The 15,544-nt window shown below is 32.4% G+C and overlaps 7 protein-coding genes across 7 annotated transcripts; 1 reads left to right on the top strand and 6 right to left on the bottom strand.

The window, feature by feature from the left end:
* Window positions 1-573: 573 nt before the first annotated feature.
* BX664DRAFT_140084 (uncharacterized protein) lies at window positions 574-1,784 on the bottom strand. The gene is made up of 6 exons (XM_051539849.1): window positions 1,503-1,784; window positions 1,374-1,414; window positions 1,224-1,293; window positions 1,134-1,157; window positions 977-1,056; window positions 574-914 (listed from the first exon to the last, which is right to left on the bottom strand). Exons 2-6 carry the CDS (start codon window positions 1,386-1,388, stop codon window positions 624-626), a joined length of 480 nt encoding a protein of 159 aa, XP_051400555.1. The 5' UTR covers window positions 1,389-1,414; window positions 1,503-1,784; the 3' UTR covers window positions 574-623.
* Window positions 1,785-2,518: 734 nt separating this feature from the next.
* On the bottom strand, window positions 2,519-4,718 carry BX664DRAFT_140045 (ras guanine nucleotide exchange factor domain-containing protein). The gene is made up of 6 exons (XM_051539847.1): window positions 4,388-4,718; window positions 4,171-4,321; window positions 3,946-4,105; window positions 3,588-3,881; window positions 3,386-3,475; window positions 2,519-3,304 (listed from the first exon to the last, which is right to left on the bottom strand). The coding sequence occupies exons 1-6, from the start codon at window positions 4,470-4,472 to the stop codon at window positions 2,585-2,587; spliced, it is 1,500 nt and encodes a 499-aa protein (XP_051400554.1). The 5' UTR covers window positions 4,473-4,718; the 3' UTR covers window positions 2,519-2,584.
* Window positions 4,719-6,192: 1,474 nt separating this feature from the next.
* On the bottom strand, window positions 6,193-7,459 carry BX664DRAFT_140048 (uncharacterized protein). The gene is made up of 5 exons (XM_051539848.1): window positions 7,304-7,459; window positions 6,814-7,218; window positions 6,508-6,727; window positions 6,410-6,417; window positions 6,193-6,234 (listed from the first exon to the last, which is right to left on the bottom strand). Exons 1-3 carry the CDS (start codon window positions 7,394-7,396, stop codon window positions 6,584-6,586), a joined length of 642 nt encoding a protein of 213 aa, XP_051400553.1. The 5' UTR covers window positions 7,397-7,459; the 3' UTR covers window positions 6,193-6,234; window positions 6,410-6,417; window positions 6,508-6,583.
* A 636-nt stretch (window positions 7,460-8,095) lies between these two features.
* Window positions 8,096-9,665, bottom strand: BX664DRAFT_365594 (ergosterol biosynthesis ERG4/ERG24; the record flags this gene model as incomplete). Its single annotated transcript, XM_051548479.1, has 4 exons — window positions 8,096-8,643; window positions 8,729-8,925; window positions 9,010-9,284; window positions 9,390-9,665. 4 exons carry the CDS (start codon window positions 9,663-9,665, stop codon window positions 8,096-8,098), a joined length of 1,296 nt encoding a protein of 431 aa, XP_051400552.1.
* Window positions 9,666-9,880: 215 nt separating this feature from the next.
* Window positions 9,881-11,064, bottom strand: BX664DRAFT_333692 (uncharacterized protein). Its single transcript, XM_051545569.1, is given in 5 exon segments — window positions 9,881-9,909; window positions 9,927-10,127; window positions 10,202-10,249; window positions 10,337-10,714; window positions 10,780-11,064. The coding sequence occupies 4 exon segments, from the start codon at window positions 11,003-11,005 to the stop codon at window positions 10,021-10,023; spliced, it is 759 nt and encodes a 252-aa protein (XP_051400551.1). The 5' UTR covers window positions 11,006-11,064; the 3' UTR covers window positions 9,881-9,909; window positions 9,927-10,020.
* A 99-nt stretch (window positions 11,065-11,163) lies between these two features.
* BX664DRAFT_333691 (uncharacterized protein) lies at window positions 11,164-13,048 on the top strand. The gene is made up of 7 exons (XM_051545568.1): window positions 11,164-11,331; window positions 11,398-11,495; window positions 11,595-11,698; window positions 11,803-11,861; window positions 11,993-12,069; window positions 12,193-12,288; window positions 12,343-13,048. Exons 1-7 carry the CDS (start codon window positions 11,280-11,282, stop codon window positions 12,964-12,966), a joined length of 1,110 nt encoding a protein of 369 aa, XP_051400550.1. The 5' UTR covers window positions 11,164-11,279; the 3' UTR covers window positions 12,967-13,048.
* A 462-nt stretch (window positions 13,049-13,510) lies between these two features.
* Window positions 13,511-15,180, bottom strand: BX664DRAFT_297603 (Alpha/Beta hydrolase protein). The gene is made up of 3 exons (XM_051542249.1): window positions 14,917-15,180; window positions 14,014-14,845; window positions 13,511-13,906 (listed from the first exon to the last, which is right to left on the bottom strand). Exons 1-3 carry the CDS (start codon window positions 15,141-15,143, stop codon window positions 13,562-13,564), a joined length of 1,404 nt encoding a protein of 467 aa, XP_051400549.1. The 5' UTR covers window positions 15,144-15,180; the 3' UTR covers window positions 13,511-13,561.
* Window positions 15,181-15,544: the final 364 nt, after the last annotated feature.

Here is a 15,544-nt window from a genome sequence, read left to right as displayed (position 1 = left end):
AGTTGTTCCCATATCATCATCAGAAGAATGTTGATCCTCCATAAATAGTTTGATTGGTCCTTTTCGAGTAGTAGTGGCGCGGCGTTTACTGGTCTGATTTTGATTGGACTTTGATTTCATTCGTTTCTTTGGTGTCAGGCCCATATCATCATCAGAATCATCATCCATGTTGTCTTGATCATCATCATCATCATCATCATCATCATCATTTTGATCACTATCCATTTCTTCATCTTCATCCTTGACAGAATTTTCATCATCTTCATCATCTGTGTTGTTGTTTTCGTCATCATCATCATCGTTGTCGTTCTCTGATGTATCTTCCTCGTCGCTTGAAATGTTTGCCTGCCTTCGTCTTCGTCGTTTTGATTCTTTGGAAGAGTTTGCTGTTCTTGAGTTGTTTGTTGATGAATTTCGTCGATTAAGAGGTAGTGGTTGATGATCAGGACAATAATATACATATTTATCAGATACTGAAGAAGCTGGGATAATATAATGAGACTTGATAGCACACGTAACATGATGTTGTCTTTATATACATAAATAAATATAAAACAAGTTAATGATGAGAAGTTTTCTTTTTTTTTTTTTTTTAAAAAAAAAAAAAAAAAAAAAAAAAAAACTTACTTGGAACAGCCAGGACGCTGACATTTGATGCATAATCCTTTTGTTTTATGACATATATCACATTCCTGATATAGAAAGCAAACAAAAAAAAAAAGTGTGTGTGAGAAAAGGAAGAAGTGAATTTTTATAAGACTTACATCTACATCTAATTGTCTCTTATTGACGGCATAAAGTTGACTTGTATGATCGATATTCTTGTTCCACATAGCACAAACCACATGCATGAATCCACCAGGTATGATCGTATATTTGAAAGCGCCGGTCTGCATAGGACAACAAATCACATTCTAAATAATAATAAAAACTAAGTACATTTATATTATATATACCTATAATATCTAAAACTTACTGTTGGTTTCTTCTTCAATTTGCATTCACATCTTTGACAAAACCAATCACCTTTAGGAACAGATCCTACACCATAGCATCCTATAAAATAATAAATAAATAAAAAAAAAAATTCAATTTCTTTTTTTTTGAATTATTATTATCTACTAATGACCTACGTTTATGTACCGGTATGTTGCAATCTACATAATAATAATAATAATAATATTGAATAATCTAGATTTTATTACCATTTGAATATAATTTACCTCTACCATCACAAAAGATAATCGGATTTTTTGGTCCCGGTCGATCCGCATGACAAACAGCACAAGTATCCTAATAATCAGTAAAAAGGTCAATAAGTTAAAATATATCCATTCAATTTGATCTTTTTTTATTATTATTATTATTATTACTTCATCGTTTGCCATCTTGAATATTATTGTTTATATTGAAGCTAATTCATATGTCATCGATTAGTATCCTTAATTTTGTTACCATCCATCATTAGAATCCCCGTTTTTTTTTTCTTGGGTCACACTTACCTTTGTCGCGTAGATAGTAAAAATAGGACGGTTATTGGAGTCGGGAAGTTGTATACACGGTTCCAATAGGTCAAGTGTTGGTACAAAAAAAAACAAAGTGGTTCAGTCAAATATAAATTTTATATTCACAAAAAGAAATGACCGTTATTGTATTATTGGATTTAAATAGATGGAGAGATGGTTTGATACAAAGGGAGCAAGCAAGGAAGTGGAGGGAAATAAAAAAAAAGTAAAGTATAAAAGGGAAAAGGAAGAAAATAAAAACAAAAAAAAAAAAAGAGAGAGGAAGTGAAAGAGAGAGAGAGAGAGAAAAAGAAAGAGAGACAGAAGAGTCTAACTAACTATGAAAAGAGGAAAAGAAAGTTTTGAAGGTAAGACAAAGTAGGATAAAGAAAAAAAAAAGACTTGCTTGTAAAGTACTGAATTCAAAGTCCGAAGACGTACCCACAAAAAGTATAAAACAAAAAAAAAAAATGGATGAAGGGAGGGAAAAAAAAAATGAAGAGAAAGAAAGAGAAAGAAAAATTTGAATCAGGCAAACGCCCCTTGCTCCGGTATTTAAACCACTTGGATATCAGTCACACCGTCTTCGTGACGTTCCATATTCAAAAGGGGAAATCCTTTTTCTTCTTTTTTTTTTTTTCCCTCCCTCTCTTCACTGCTGATGAACCAAAAAAGAACAAAAAAAAAAAAAAAAAAAGATCATATCATGATAACTATTATAATTATAATCATTCATTCTTTTAATTGATTCATATATAAGTTTTGATTATTCATTTTATATTCTTTCAACCATCAATATTTGATCCCATATCGTATCACATAATAACTTTCATGTTGAAACCAAAAAAAAAAAATATAAGTTTATTCAAATACAAAAAGAAAAGAAAACTAAAAGGATTGACCAGTTGTATACAAAAATGTTCTTTTTTTTCGTTTTCGGGTTTTAAATCTCATTCGCAAACTCCCTTCCAACCTTTTCCATCCTTCCCCTCCCCCCCAAAGAAAAAGTAAAAGACAGAGAGAGAGAGAAAGGTATATTGATATCCAAATGTAATGTTGTTGTAATCCATTATTTTTCATCAATTGTATGTTGTATTACTATCATTCATCTTGTTTTCTTCTTTGGTAGTATAAATTCGGTTTTCTAATTGAAGAGCAATAGAATCCAAGGTTGTTGATGATTCGGTGTTCGAGTCGTGATATAAAAATGGCCATGTTCCTAGATCAGAAGCAAACCAATAATCTTCGTTGGTAGCACGAAGGATCCCATGAACACAACGTGTCAGTGACCGATATTTCGCAAAGTTAATGAGTTTTGTACTTGTAAGCAAAGAAGTGGCTGATGATGACGTTGATGTTAATGTTGCTGTTGATGATGATGATGATAATACTGATCCTGATGATGATGATGATGGTATTGATAGGGATGATGATGATGATGATGATGACAGAGAAGATGACGCTAATGAAGATGTTGATACTGTCGTTGAAATGGTTGTAGTTGTTGATGGGGGTGCCATCGCTGCGGAAGTTAGATAAGTAGGATTGCCGTCCATAAAAAAGGTGATGTCTTTGAGTAACAATGGAAAAAAAGGTACAAATGGTGATTTAGCTTTGCTTAATATTTGTCGGTAATATCCCATATTGTTTGTCACATCTAAAAGTTTCACCAGCTGCTGATACATATGATGTTCACGACTGGATAACATGGACCACTCTTTCAATTTTTGAATGCATGGTTGTATAAGACTGGTAGTGATGATCATACTAGTATGAAAATTATTCCATTCTAAGCATAACTAAAGAGGTAAAGTAAAAAAAAAAAGTTAGTCAGTTTCTTAACAAAATACAGGGGGCTGATTTTCTTTTAACTATCTTACGTTGGCAATTTCCAACATTTTCTTCAGCATCATAGAACGGTCCTTGGAAGTTGACTGTCTACAGATTTCATTTCTTGTCCAATAGCTTAACTACAATATATAAGAAATAAAGAGAAATAATCATAATAAAAAAAAACAAAAACATCAGTTGATCATGTCGGCGTTTGGAAAAAAAAGAGTGGAAGAATGTCATATCACTTGCCTTGTTCGACCTTTTCGTCATCATATCAATATAGTCTTGATCTTTGTTGGACCGAGATTCAGATATGTTGTTGTTCTTGTTCCGGTTTCTCCATTTACCGTGAAGATAATCATCAATGGTAATGCATTTCAGTAAATAAAAATCCATCAAGGTCAAATATTGAGATACTTGTTTTGCATCCAGGAACAAAATAAATGATGATGATGATGATGATGATGTTGATGGTGATGATGAACGAGCTGCTGAAATGATTGAGTAGATGAAAGAATGGTGATTCTTGCTATGTTGTATCACCTAAAAATAAAGATAAAGTTTAATTTTTTTTTTGTTTTGTGGGTGCAAATATATATATATATACCTGAGTATGTAACAGTTCCTTGATATTATTTGCTTCCATCATGAAACCACCTCGAGTAATATCTCCATTGATAAATGCTTGTAATCGTGTCAGTAGAATTGGATTGACCTTGAAATCATTGTATTGTAATTTGATCCATCTTGAAATAACATTGAGCACCCTAAAAATCATTAAAAAAAAAAAAACCTTTAGTTATTCATTCACTTATTTTTTTTTTCTCCTTACTTGATTTGAATACACCGTTGCCATTTCCTAAAATATTCTGTTTCCCCTGGTTGAGGTTCAATATGGAATCTTGCCATCAGGTTTTCCAAAAACTCTTCAGAGGTAGTAAAATCAATATGATTCAAGATATAAGCATCTACATAATTAAAGTCTAGAATAATAATAATAATAAAGAAAATATGGTCAGCTGAAAAGAATAGTTGTACTGATATTTTACCTTGAGTAGTTTCATCTGCTAATTTGATAAATAACTTTTCAGCAGTACCAGCTTCTACTTGTAATCTTCCGTTAGTCATTTTCATCACCAAGACATCTTGACCATTTTCAGACAAATGAAGTATACTCCCTTCATTGGATTTGAGTATAGAATTTGTTGCAAATGGACCATATTTTGTATAGTACTATCGTATGTGCAAAAAAGAAAAGATCATTGTACCCTTCACCTATTTTTTTTTTCATGTGTGTATGTTACTTACTTCATTGTCTTGTATGGCTGCTGCTTTTCTTAGAGATATTGTTGATGCGTTTTTCTTGACATGCCGTAATAAATTCCATGAACTAATAATGTATGCATAAACGTATAAATATTTGCAAATCGACCAACTTTATTTGTTTTGTTTTTCTTTTCTTTTCTTTTTTGTTCCTTTCTTTTCCTTTTTTTTTTTCTTTACCTTGAATCTGATTTACTAGGAGTGGTCATGGAAGGTAAATGAATATCGTTTGTTTCCCGTAAATTGATGCAAGACGATTTATGATGAATATCCCGAGGTAAACGTTGAGGAGTGAGAGGTCGTAATAAAGATGACAATGACTGAAGACTGTTACTACTACCACTGTTGCTGAAAGGTGTTTGTAAGGTGGATGTTGATGGTGATGTTTTCATTGGAGTTGTACTAGATTGCGATTTGATGATTGGTGTATCTGGTCTAGTATATTTTCCATTGTTGGTAGTATTAGAGGATGGTGTTGTTGGCATAAAAATAGATTTCAATCGTCCCAAATCACCATCAGATCGATATGATTTCAAGCCTTGTCGATTTTTCACTTTGAGTAATTGTTCGCGAGTAACAGAAGAAGTGGGAGGTTTGGGTGTGAATGCTGCTGAAGTTTTTGTCGGTGTTGACACGGATGGAGGCGTAGCGTGAGGGTACTGTGTACTCTGAGTTGAGCTAGTACGAACAAATGTGGGTTCAGCATGTTCTGTATGGATAGAAACAACAGTCGGTGATACACTTCGTTGATGAGTGAGATGTTGACGACGACGACGAGATGGTTGGCATTGTTGTTGCGTACTATGAGAAGTGATTTTCTCTGTTATTCTACCTGAATGGCATTCTGTTTGCGTTATATGGTCCTTTTCGTTTGTCGTCCAGGAAGGTATTGGTTTGGATGCTGAGAGTGGTGGTGAAGATAACTTGGATGATTGTTGTTCTGCTGGTATCACTGTCAGTGAGAGTAGTCGATCATGAAACATTCTAATATCCGTGTTTTTTGTTGTTGGAGAACTAAACAGTTGTACTGAGGAACGTTTTTGTTCATTATCCTTTGAAATGTCGTTTACTGAATTCCATTGTTGTTGTGAAGTTTCTTTTGATAACGGTAAAGGTTCAAGGAAAAGAGAATCATGACCAGAAGAAGAACGAGAGAATGGTTGATGGGCGGAAGGATTCTATTGCGGAAATAAAAGTTAAAAAGAAAAAGAAAAGGAAAACTCGGTTAGTAGAGTAAATGTGGAGTTTTAAAACAATTGTACCTTCTTTTTTAAGGATGTTACCTCCTGAGGGTCCAAATCGCGCGATGAAGCACTATTCGTTGTATCAACACTGTCCAAACTACTACGCTTGGAAATATATTCTTTTTTGGGCGGTGAAAAATGAAAGAAGTCTTTGATTCCATTTTTACTTTTGGATGAAGAACGTCGTCGACCACTGAAAAACAATTTTATACTTTTAGCGCTTTTGATACTAGGTGTACTACTTTTTGGTGCCGATGAGTGATGATCTTCATTGATATTTGTTGATGATTCATCCATGATTGATTTTAAAAATTTGATGTGGATGATGTCTTTCGAGGATGTCAAAATTCAAAAAAGAAGAAGAAAAAGAATAAGAAGAATCAATTATGTTTAAAATATGAGAAAAAAAAAACATTTCCAGGGGTTGAAATGGAAAAGTGAACAAAATGAAATGGAAACAAAAAAAAAAAAAAAAAAAAAAAAAAGAGGGGAGAATTAACCTACCATTTTCTCTTTTTGATGTTCGGGAAAAAAAAAGGTAATAAATTGAGTAAAACTTGTTCATTTTGAGGGAAAATCAATTGAATTTTATTGTTGTTTACCTGGTCCAAGCATGAAAATTCAATGGAGTTACTAAATAATATCATCTTTTATAGTGAGAATGACTAAATAACTTTTTCATTGTTTCTGTTTACCCCTATGATTGTTTCGAACCATCAATTCAAATAAAGATTGAGACCATTGATTTTGATTGTAAGACGAAAAATATAAAAGTAGAGCATCTAGTAATAGATGTGCATGAAAGATGATTGAAGTGGTTAACTAGCCGGTGAATAAATAATAATAAAAAAAAGGTATTAGTTATTATGCACTGCCTTTTTTTTTTTTTTTTTTTTTTTTGTTCATACCTGATTCTTGATGGTATTTTGAAATGAATAGGTCATAATTCGTCCTTTGATATCACTGATGGATTTTAGAATTGAATTCATATTTGATTCCATCAATTCAGTCAATGACGATAAATCAGTTTCTTTGGTTGTACTCCTGATATTTGGGACAACCAGCCAATGAGGTTGATTCCATGCATCCTTATTCCTTTTGATTTTATTATTGTATTGATCATGATGATTGTTCAATGGGGTGGAAATCATAGTACGTAGGACGGATAGTAATATTGTAGAAGCGCTCATCATTTTGATTGTATTCGACACCATACTATTGGAATGACAATCCTCCAGATTCATCATATCCAACGTTATGGTAAGGATGGTTGTCATAGCAATAGAAAAGGTTTTCCATAGACTTTTTTGTATCTGAACCAAAAAAAAAAAGAGAATGTGTTATTTCAGAGGTGGACTCATCATCAATTGCCTGATCTTTTTTCAATTTCTACTATACCCTATTACTGTCATCCCAATACAAATGAGGATTCAATGACTTCATTTTATTCAAAATAAATTGTATCTCCTTTTTATTATCCATAATAATCATTTAATAAAACTGATAAAACCGATAGAGGAAAAAAAAAAAGGGTAAACTAAAAAAAGAAGAAAGTAAAGAAAGGTGTGAAAAGAAAGAAAAGTCGAAATTAAAAAATATTTCTTTTACCTCGCCACTTGTTGGATGTTTTCTCTTTCTCCCCCTTTTTTTTCTTCCATCTATATCAATATACATATGGTAATCATGATTTCTCGGATGTGTGCTCATATTCATTACTCTCTTTGTTGTCCCCAAATTTAAAATCCTCTATTTAGTAAAGGGGTAAAAAAAAAAAAAAAAAGTGTGTGTACCACCATCAAAAATCAAGGGGGGGATAGTTGTTTACCTTTCTTCCAATTGCATTATCATTGAATGCTTAATTAGGATGTTACCAGATTACTTTTGCACTTTATTATCAAACGTCTTTTTATCATCCTTCTTCATGTTTCAATACGTATCATTCATTCAGAGCATCATCAACATATATGATTCATCAATGATGAACACATCTGTTTTATTTTCATCGATCAATTAGACCAATCACAATAAATACTATACTACGTTAAATAATCCTAAATATCAACATTGTAAATCCGTTGATAATTAACTATCTGTATAACAAATAAAAATAATAACTATCATAATAATAAAAAAGAACAACAACAACAATAATAATAATAATAAAAAGAGAGAGTGGAGACATCATATTGATCAGTAGACATACGGAATAAAAATATATGGCACCCTTTCACAGTAGCGATCCCAGTCCTTGCCATATTTCTTTGCACAACGTTCCATATCACGAGACACCCGATGGGTCAGGACACATAAAAAGAAGCAAAAATAAAAGTAAGGTAAGAAAGAACCAAAACCAGTGATCAAACCCCAAGAGAGTGCCATCAACAAATCCCCTGTGTAATGCGGCTTGCGAGCGATTCCCCACCATCCAGACGTCAGTAATAAGTTGCCATGTTCGGTCGTGATATAAGTTGGATGTTTGAGATGACCCCAGGGTAGTTGTGGAAATCCATTGCGCATCATGAAAGTACCTACTTGCTCCATTCGAAACCGATTCTTTTGTGAATTGCCAGTATCAAACACATAATAACCAAGGAGTAGACATACAAAGAGGAAGATTGTATAAGGAGTAGAGTGTGTGATGGGTGTACCAGTGGCCAGTTCCGTTTTCAAGAGATAGATAGATGAATAACAATAAGTGAAAGGCACTCCAGCCATATTCCAAAAGATCAACATAAAACCTAAAAAAAAAAAAAAAAAAAAAAAAAAAAAAAAAAAAAGATGATTAAAATTATCACCCATTCATTTTTATTTTGATTTTCTTACCATCCTTTTCATAAAAGATATCCCATGATGGAGGAATACATTCTTCACCTTTTTGACATGCATTGGAGTAAAGGAAATGGGCAAGTAACATAAAACAAATAGGAGCAGTCACCGTACCACTGTTTTCGTATTGCTTGATCATACATGATAATGTAATATAAAAGAGAACAGGCCATGGTACTCTGATTTCTGCCCACCTAAGTAAAAAAAAAAAAAAAAAGAAATAAAATAAAATAATAATAATCAGACAAAAAAAATCGACTAATATACAAACTTGTTACATTTTAAGATCAACAGGACCAATACGAGGATTGAGACAAGCGCCCATAAAATAATCATAAAAGAAATTGCCTGACATTCTATGATTTGTTCCTTTTGCAGTGCTAATGACATATACCAATGTAGACATGATGAATCCCCAAAGAATAGCCACTGTCATAATCCCCCCAAAGTTATCCACAATGAGTGCCAAATCAAACCATTTTGTGTACTGTAACACCCCTGATAATGCAAGTGTTACATACCAGGAAGACAGCCCATTGCATATGTACTTTAACTAAAAAAAAAAAAAAATAAAAAAAAATAAAATAAAAAAGTATGGGTAATTAGTTTTCAAAGCGAAATAATAATCTATCCAACTACCTTTTTTTTTTTTCCTTACCTTTTCACCTTTCAAAGAAGGTACTGGTAAACCTTCCACCACAGGTCCAGGCATCACAGCAGCAAGAATAAATGAAAACAAGACATAACCACCATAGATAAAGAAAGCTGTCCACGTGGGAGCTGCACCCAATTTAATATGGTCCCAAATATCATGAACCAAAAAGTCTTGCCAAGAAGCCATAGAAAACAGATGTTCAGGAGAGATTAGTTTACCTTGATAGTATTCCAGACATACCCAAAAATAATACATCAATAAAGGAAATCCAATCATCATTGCACATACACCAATAGGACCACCAAATTCAAATACTACTTCTTTATCAATTTTCCCTTCCAGTGAAGTCACTTTGGATCGTGAAGTTGCGTTGCCTGATACTGTAATAGACGCATATTTTGTTCCGGTTGTTGCAATTGCTGTAGTACTTGACGAAGATGTATTAGTCTTATCATTCTTGTCCATGGTCTTGTTAGATATGTGTCAGAATAGTCAAGACTAAACAGTGGATAAAAAAAAAGTAAGAAGAAAAAAAAGAAAAAAGAAAAAAAAAGAAAAAAGAAAAAAAAAAGGAAAGAATGTCGGATCAAGATAAATAAATATGTCAGGAAGATGGATATGTAATGAGGCGTATCTATTTATTCTTTATATAGTCAAAAAATGAGATGGAAGGCGTGTGTAACTGATCTATATCTAAACATTCTACAAATGTGATTTTTCGTCCATCTAAAGTTGTTTCAGCTATATTGATGAAGAATCAAAAGCAGAGTTATTAGCAAGAATAAAAATAAAAATAATAAAAAAAAAAGACTTACTGTATGAATTCACATTGTAATAACGGCAAATGGCGTGTCCAATAAACCCTATAGTGTAACAAACATTAACACATGTATAAATAATAATCTCGCATGATCCATTCTTTTTCTCTTCCACTATTGTTCATTACTTACGTAAATAACTGTCATCTATTTCCCAAATTAAAGTATTATTGTTGTTGTTTTTTAATAATGTGACATCTTGTTCTTGATGATATTGTCGTTGTTGTGATAAGAATTGTAAAAGTTGTTGTTCGTAAAAAGTAATCCAACCTTCTGGTATATGATGCTTTTTCAAGCCAATTCGCATTTGACGAGTCAAAGAAGGTAGTGTTGTCTTGTTGTCATCTTTAGTATTATCTTGATATTTTATCATTTCCATATCTTCTTTCATATTTTCTGGTAAAGATTGCCATTCAAGGTACTTGGTGTTTGGTGATGAGTTTTGTTGGTGTCCAGGAGGTTTGAGATCTTCTGTGTAGAGTACAGCTAATGGATTATCCTTCAAATTATCTAAAACCAATAAATATATCAATATGATTCTAAAAAAAAAATTATTAATATAAATTCTTACTTACTGTTTTCCCAACGTTTCCTACGGCGACTACCTTCTTTCCCAAGAAGAATAGGACGATTAGTTTGAGATGGTGATTGTCTTGATGATGTATGTTTTGTTTTTTTATATTGCTGAATAGGTTCTGGTGATATTGTTGTAGTATGAAACTGAGCCCTTTCACGTTGAAGAGCTTCCCAATGAGCAGTAGACTCTACAAAGAAGACTCTAGTTCCAGTTGCAGTTGTCATAAAATAAAATAAACTAATAAAGTTAAGAAGAAAAAGAAAATATTTTAATAAAAGAAAAGCTAACAATAATCGAATAGGAAAAACCATTTCACCTACCGCCTTTTTGATTTCCTTGTCCGCCTTGCTTTTCCTTTTCCCCATCAGTCATTTTTCTTTTTTTTTTTTCCTTCCCTTCTCTTCTAATAATCCTATCTTTTTTTCTTTCTTCTTTTTCTTTCTTTCTTTCTTTTTTTCTTTTTCGTTGTCATTTTATATACTTGTTATTATTATTATTATGGGTCAAACAAAAAGCAAAGAAAATCGTTTATTATCACAAAAGACTCATTGTAAGATAAGTCTATGATTGTTATTCAATAACTAAACTTTTTTTATTTTATTTTATGCTGAAATAGTTTCTAAGAAGGAAATCAATCATCTTCGACATAATGTACAATCTTCTTCTACAAACCTTACAAATTCAAATGGTATTACTGAAGATGTATTCAAAGAGGTAAATAAAAATAAAAATTATATATAATAGGAGGAAGACAGGAGTGGACAAGGGGAAAAATACTTTTTGAAATATTCAATTTTTTATATATATATATAGACAGTAAAGAAATATGTGCCTAGTGTATCTTCTCACGACGATGTTTTTTTGAAACGACTTTATGCTGCTTTCGATGTGGAGAATAATAAAAGTATTGATTTTGAGTAAGTATATATATATATATATATATTTTTTAAAAAAAAGGTCATGTGTTCTTTGATGATAGAAATTAATACTCATCTTTTTTTTTCATTATATTCTTTTATAGAAAATTCGTAGATGGACTTAGTGTGTTTATGAAAGGAACACCTGAAGAGAAATTGGAATGTAAGTAGGGATTATATATATATAATGAAAGAGAGAGAGAGAGAGAAGGGGGAATACTGACAAGGGTTATACTAAAGGAGGATCTATAAAGGGATATGATTGAATACTAAAATGTATCTTTTCTTTTTTAGTATCCTTCAAACTCTATGATGTGAAGCATGCTGGCTATCTCACGAGACCTGATCTGGAACGCGTCATGATACAATTGGTAAGAAGCAATGCAGATTTTTACTGTCTAGTGAATGATAGGTCACTCAAAAGTTTATTATTATTCGCATATCTCCTTTTTTAATACATTTTTTTTTTTTTTGTTATCTCTCTTTGTTTTTAGTCACAGGCTGCTTCTGATGATGATCAAACAGCTGAAATCAAGTCCATGGTTGGTCGAATGTTTGATGATTTGGATGTAGATGATGATGGTCGATTGGTAAGGAAATCTTCCTCTTTGTTTTCTGATTGATTGATTGATTTTTTTATTTAGACTTTTGAAGAATATAAATTATCAGTGATGAAAGAACCACTAGTAGTTGATTTTTTGGAACAGTTCCTTGCTGAGCACCATCTTTCTCAACATCCTCGTATACCATCTCGACCATCATCTGTTAGTTCTTATCGTTCAGGTCGATCATTAACACATCCTCACAACAAATTATCACTGGCAGGGTTTCCATCAAGCTCTTCACCTATTCATTCATCCTCACGTTTATCAGTAAGGGTTTCTCAAGCTGAATTATTGGAATATGGACATCACAGTATCAATAGTCTCTCCTCTGGTCATAGTCCTACTTCTCTTTCTACTCCAGGTTCTCCCAATAGTATTAGTCCAAGGAATAATCACAACAATAACAATAATGGCAGCCCATCCATTACACCACGTTCACCACATCATCTTAGTCGTCCTACAAGTATGACAAGTTTGGATGCCGCGTTATCAAGTATGGAATTAAGTCATGCAGATGAATCAAACAAGGCAGCCACTATCAATACCAACAACAATCACCATAACAACAATAGACCACCAGTCGTATCATCCACAACATCAAAAACAAAATCCAATGAATTAAATTCACCTACTGGCAAAGTTCTCACTAATGGTACACAGTGATCTTTTTTTTTTTTTATTCTTTTATCTTTATTCCTCTTCATTCTGATGCTTTGGAAATGATCCTCTTTTTTTTTTTTTATTTACTCTTTATTATTATTATTATTATTATTATTATCATTATTACTACTATTATTATTCACAATCTCTCCTCTTCCTATTTGACACACTTAGTTGATCCTGTATAGTGTGATCTTTCTTTGTTGTACTTTTTTTTTTCATCTTTTATTACTCCAATGATTCTTACTTGTTGACCAAATCAATCAATCAATCAATCAATCAATCGATTCACCAATAAAAAAAAAAAACAATATCAATCAAATCATACAAATATGTATTTTTTTTATGAATGGATATGACAAATGAAGTGAATTTCTTTTTTTTTTTTATTAAAGGAATAGGTAATAATGAAGATGAGTATGCTAATGTAAAGAGTATGTGCTACGTGTAGTGAGTGGTGGTATCCAAAAAAGGAAACGTCCAGATCAACTAAAACAAAAAAAAAAAAAAGTAACTATGTATAACAAGAAAAAACGACTAACTAAAAAAAAAAAAAAAAAAAAGAAATCTATTCTATGGATCCAAAAAAAGTAAAATATCATGATCGTAAATCAATACCTTCATCATCAGCATTACGAGCCACACATTCAATTTGTTCTAATATTCGTTTTCTCCAAGTCCAATTGAATAAAAAGCCTGCATGTTCCAGTTTAGGCATCAGGTGACAATCCACACCACATCGAGTCAAATACTTGTATACCATCGGACTTCCTACAATTCCATCTGCCTCTGAGAGAAATACCGTCGCATTATTCAATGGATTTGTTTGTTGTCGAGGGTTAGACATAAGGTCGGCAAAATAGATACATTGAAACCATTGAAAATGTCGTGAGATGTAATGACTGATATATAATTCTCTTGATGCACCATAAAATGTCACATACTGATCCAAAAAAAAAAAAAATAAAAAAATAAAAAAAAAAATAAATCATGTGAGTGATCTTGATAGATGTTTTTTTTTTTTTTTTTTTTTTTTTTTTTTTTTTTTACCTCAAATATGCGCTTGGGCATTCGATGAATAAAGTTGAAACAAACTTGAGGATAATGTAGAAGGAAACAGATAGGATCAATCAATACCGTACCAGCAACAAAGGTAGGAGCATAGGTCATCATCCAGCTTGTAACGGCAGTTCCTAAGGAATGAGACACAAATACAGCATGTTCATAACCATGGTCTTGTAACATATGCTTGATATCCTTGACCATATCTTGAGCTTCAGGTACGTTATCCACCATATGCATCGAAACATGCGGTAATTCCACAAAAAAGATCGGTCGATCTTGGCCGACCAAGTGATACAGAAATTCAGCATAACCCATCAATCCAGCTCCAATGCCATGAATAAACACCAGTGGAGTCCTTGAATTATCTTGACTATTATGGTAATTATCATGTCGTACTGGTGATGCACGGTACCAATAAGCTATATGTTGATCTTTTGGTGGTGTTGAAATAGAAGACGAAGTAAGTTGTTGTTGACATGTCACAAGAGAGATTAAACATTGATGTAGATTGTGTAAAATACCACCCCAAACAATATGATGATTACCATAGACTTGAAATTGCCACCACCATTGTAAGAAGATGTTGTTGAATATGATTGTCCCAAGATAGATACCAATGTAAAGTAAAAGTGGTCGGTGAACCGCCTGGACAGGATCAAGATTCAAACGAATACATTGGAGAGAAGGATTGTAACCAGGAGCGAAGGCGATATTGAGATGTTTTTCTGCAGTGAATACCATCCATTCCAATTCCTCTGCCCATTCTGAATTACTTTTAACATGATCTACATGATCTTGCCAAAAAGCCCAAGAAAACCTATTATCAAAAAAAAAAAAAAAAGAATGAATATATATAAAAAAAAAAAGTAAAAAAAAAAAAAAAATTACCAAGCAGTGACATTTTCACGTTGTATTTGATCAAAAGTAGGATGAGATATATCATGAGAGTAATAAAACCAACCCACACACCAGGATTCACCATCGTCAATAGCACGTAAGCATTGCCAATAAAGTTGAGTCCGCTGATCACGAGTCATAGGATGATTTGGTTTCTTCATTGCTTGAAGTCTTTGTTTTGTAGCCAAAAAGTAAAGATAAAAGAGAGCTTCCACCATGAGCCATATATTTATTACAAGTTTTATTGATGACCATATCCATATATTTTTTTGTTGTTGTTGCTGAAATATATTCAAAAGATTGATACTTGTGTTTTCTGTCAAATCATCAGTGGATAGAGTTGCATCTGCCTGATGTGTCAAAAATACTATTAGTAACAAGAAGCATGGTAGGACAATGGCCAAATATAGGAATGATGGTTGAATCATGATCAAATAATAAGTAAGAGGATATATATTAAGATAAAATAAGAAGAAGAAGAAGAAGAAGAAGAAGAAAAGGAGAGGAGTGGGTGGATGAAGAAAAAAAAAAAAGAAAAATCACTATCTAATCACAACTGTATAACGATTGTTTGATAAAGGGGTCATCAAAAAAAAAAAAAAAAAAAAAAACAAAAGGA

This window comes from Halteromyces radiatus, assembly GCF_025201355.1.
Source record: "Halteromyces radiatus strain CBS 162.75 chromosome Unknown BX664scaffold_4, whole genome shotgun sequence".
Classification (NCBI taxonomy): Eukaryota; Fungi; Mucoromycota; class Mucoromycetes; order Mucorales; family Cunninghamellaceae; genus Halteromyces; species Halteromyces radiatus.
This window is presented reverse-complemented; position numbering and strand designations above follow the sequence as displayed.

Coding starts and splice junctions, on each gene's coding strand:
- BX664DRAFT_140045 (XM_051539847.1), bottom strand. CDS start 4,472: ATGAAAATGACTAACGGAAGATTACAAGTAGAAGCTGGTACTGCTGAA. Junction 4,322..4,387: donor AGCAGATGAAACTACTCAAG/GTAAAATATCAG, acceptor TTATTATTCTAG/ACTTTAATTATGTAGATGCT. Junction 3,882..3,945: donor AGGAACTGTTACATACTCAG/GTATATATATAT, acceptor CTTTATTTTTAG/GTGATACAACATAGCAAGAA.
- BX664DRAFT_333691 (XM_051545568.1), top strand. CDS start 11,280: ATGGGTCAAACAAAAAGCAAAGAAAATCGTTTATTATCACAAAAGACT. Junction 11,332..11,397: donor ATTATCACAAAAGACTCATT/GTAAGATAAGTC, acceptor ATGCTGAAATAG/TTTCTAAGAAGGAAATCAAT. Junction 12,289..12,342: donor TAGATGATGATGGTCGATTG/GTAAGGAAATCT, acceptor TTTTTTATTTAG/ACTTTTGAAGAATATAAATT.
- BX664DRAFT_297603 (XM_051542249.1), bottom strand. CDS start 15,143: ATGGTGGAAGCTCTCTTTTATCTTTACTTTTTGGCTACAAAACAAAGA. Junction 14,846..14,916: donor CGTGAAAATGTCACTGCTTG/GTAATTTTTTTT, acceptor TTTTGATAATAG/GTTTTCTTGGGCTTTTTGGC. Junction 13,907..14,013: donor TGCCCAAGCGCATATTTGAG/GTAAAAAAAAAA, acceptor TTTTTGGATCAG/TATGTGACATTTTATGGTGC.
- BX664DRAFT_140084 (XM_051539849.1), bottom strand. Junction 1,057..1,133: donor CAACATACCGGTACATAAAC/GTAGGTCATTAG, acceptor ATTATTTTATAG/GATGCTATGGTGTAGGATCT. Junction 915..976: donor AATTGAAGAAGAAACCAACA/GTAAGTTTTAGA, acceptor ATTATTATTTAG/AATGTGATTTGTTGTCCTAT.
- BX664DRAFT_140048 (XM_051539848.1), bottom strand. CDS start 7,396: ATGATTATTATGGATAATAAAAAGGAGATACAATTTATTTTGAATAAA. Junction 7,219..7,303: donor ATTGGGATGACAGTAATAGG/GTATAGTAGAAA, acceptor TTTTTGGTTCAG/ATACAAAAAAGTCTATGGAA. Junction 6,728..6,813: donor AAAATACCATCAAGAATCAG/GTATGAACAAAA, acceptor TTCACCGGCTAG/TTAACCACTTCAATCATCTT.
- BX664DRAFT_333692 (XM_051545569.1), bottom strand. CDS start 11,005: ATGACAACTGCAACTGGAACTAGAGTCTTCTTTGTAGAGTCTACTGCT. Junction 10,715..10,779: donor TAGGAAACGTTGGGAAAACA/GTAAGTAAGAAT, acceptor TATTGGTTTTAG/ATAATTTGAAGGATAATCCA. Junction 10,250..10,336: donor AATAGATGACAGTTATTTAC/GTAAGTAATGAA, acceptor GTTACACTATAG/GGTTTATTGGACACGCCATT.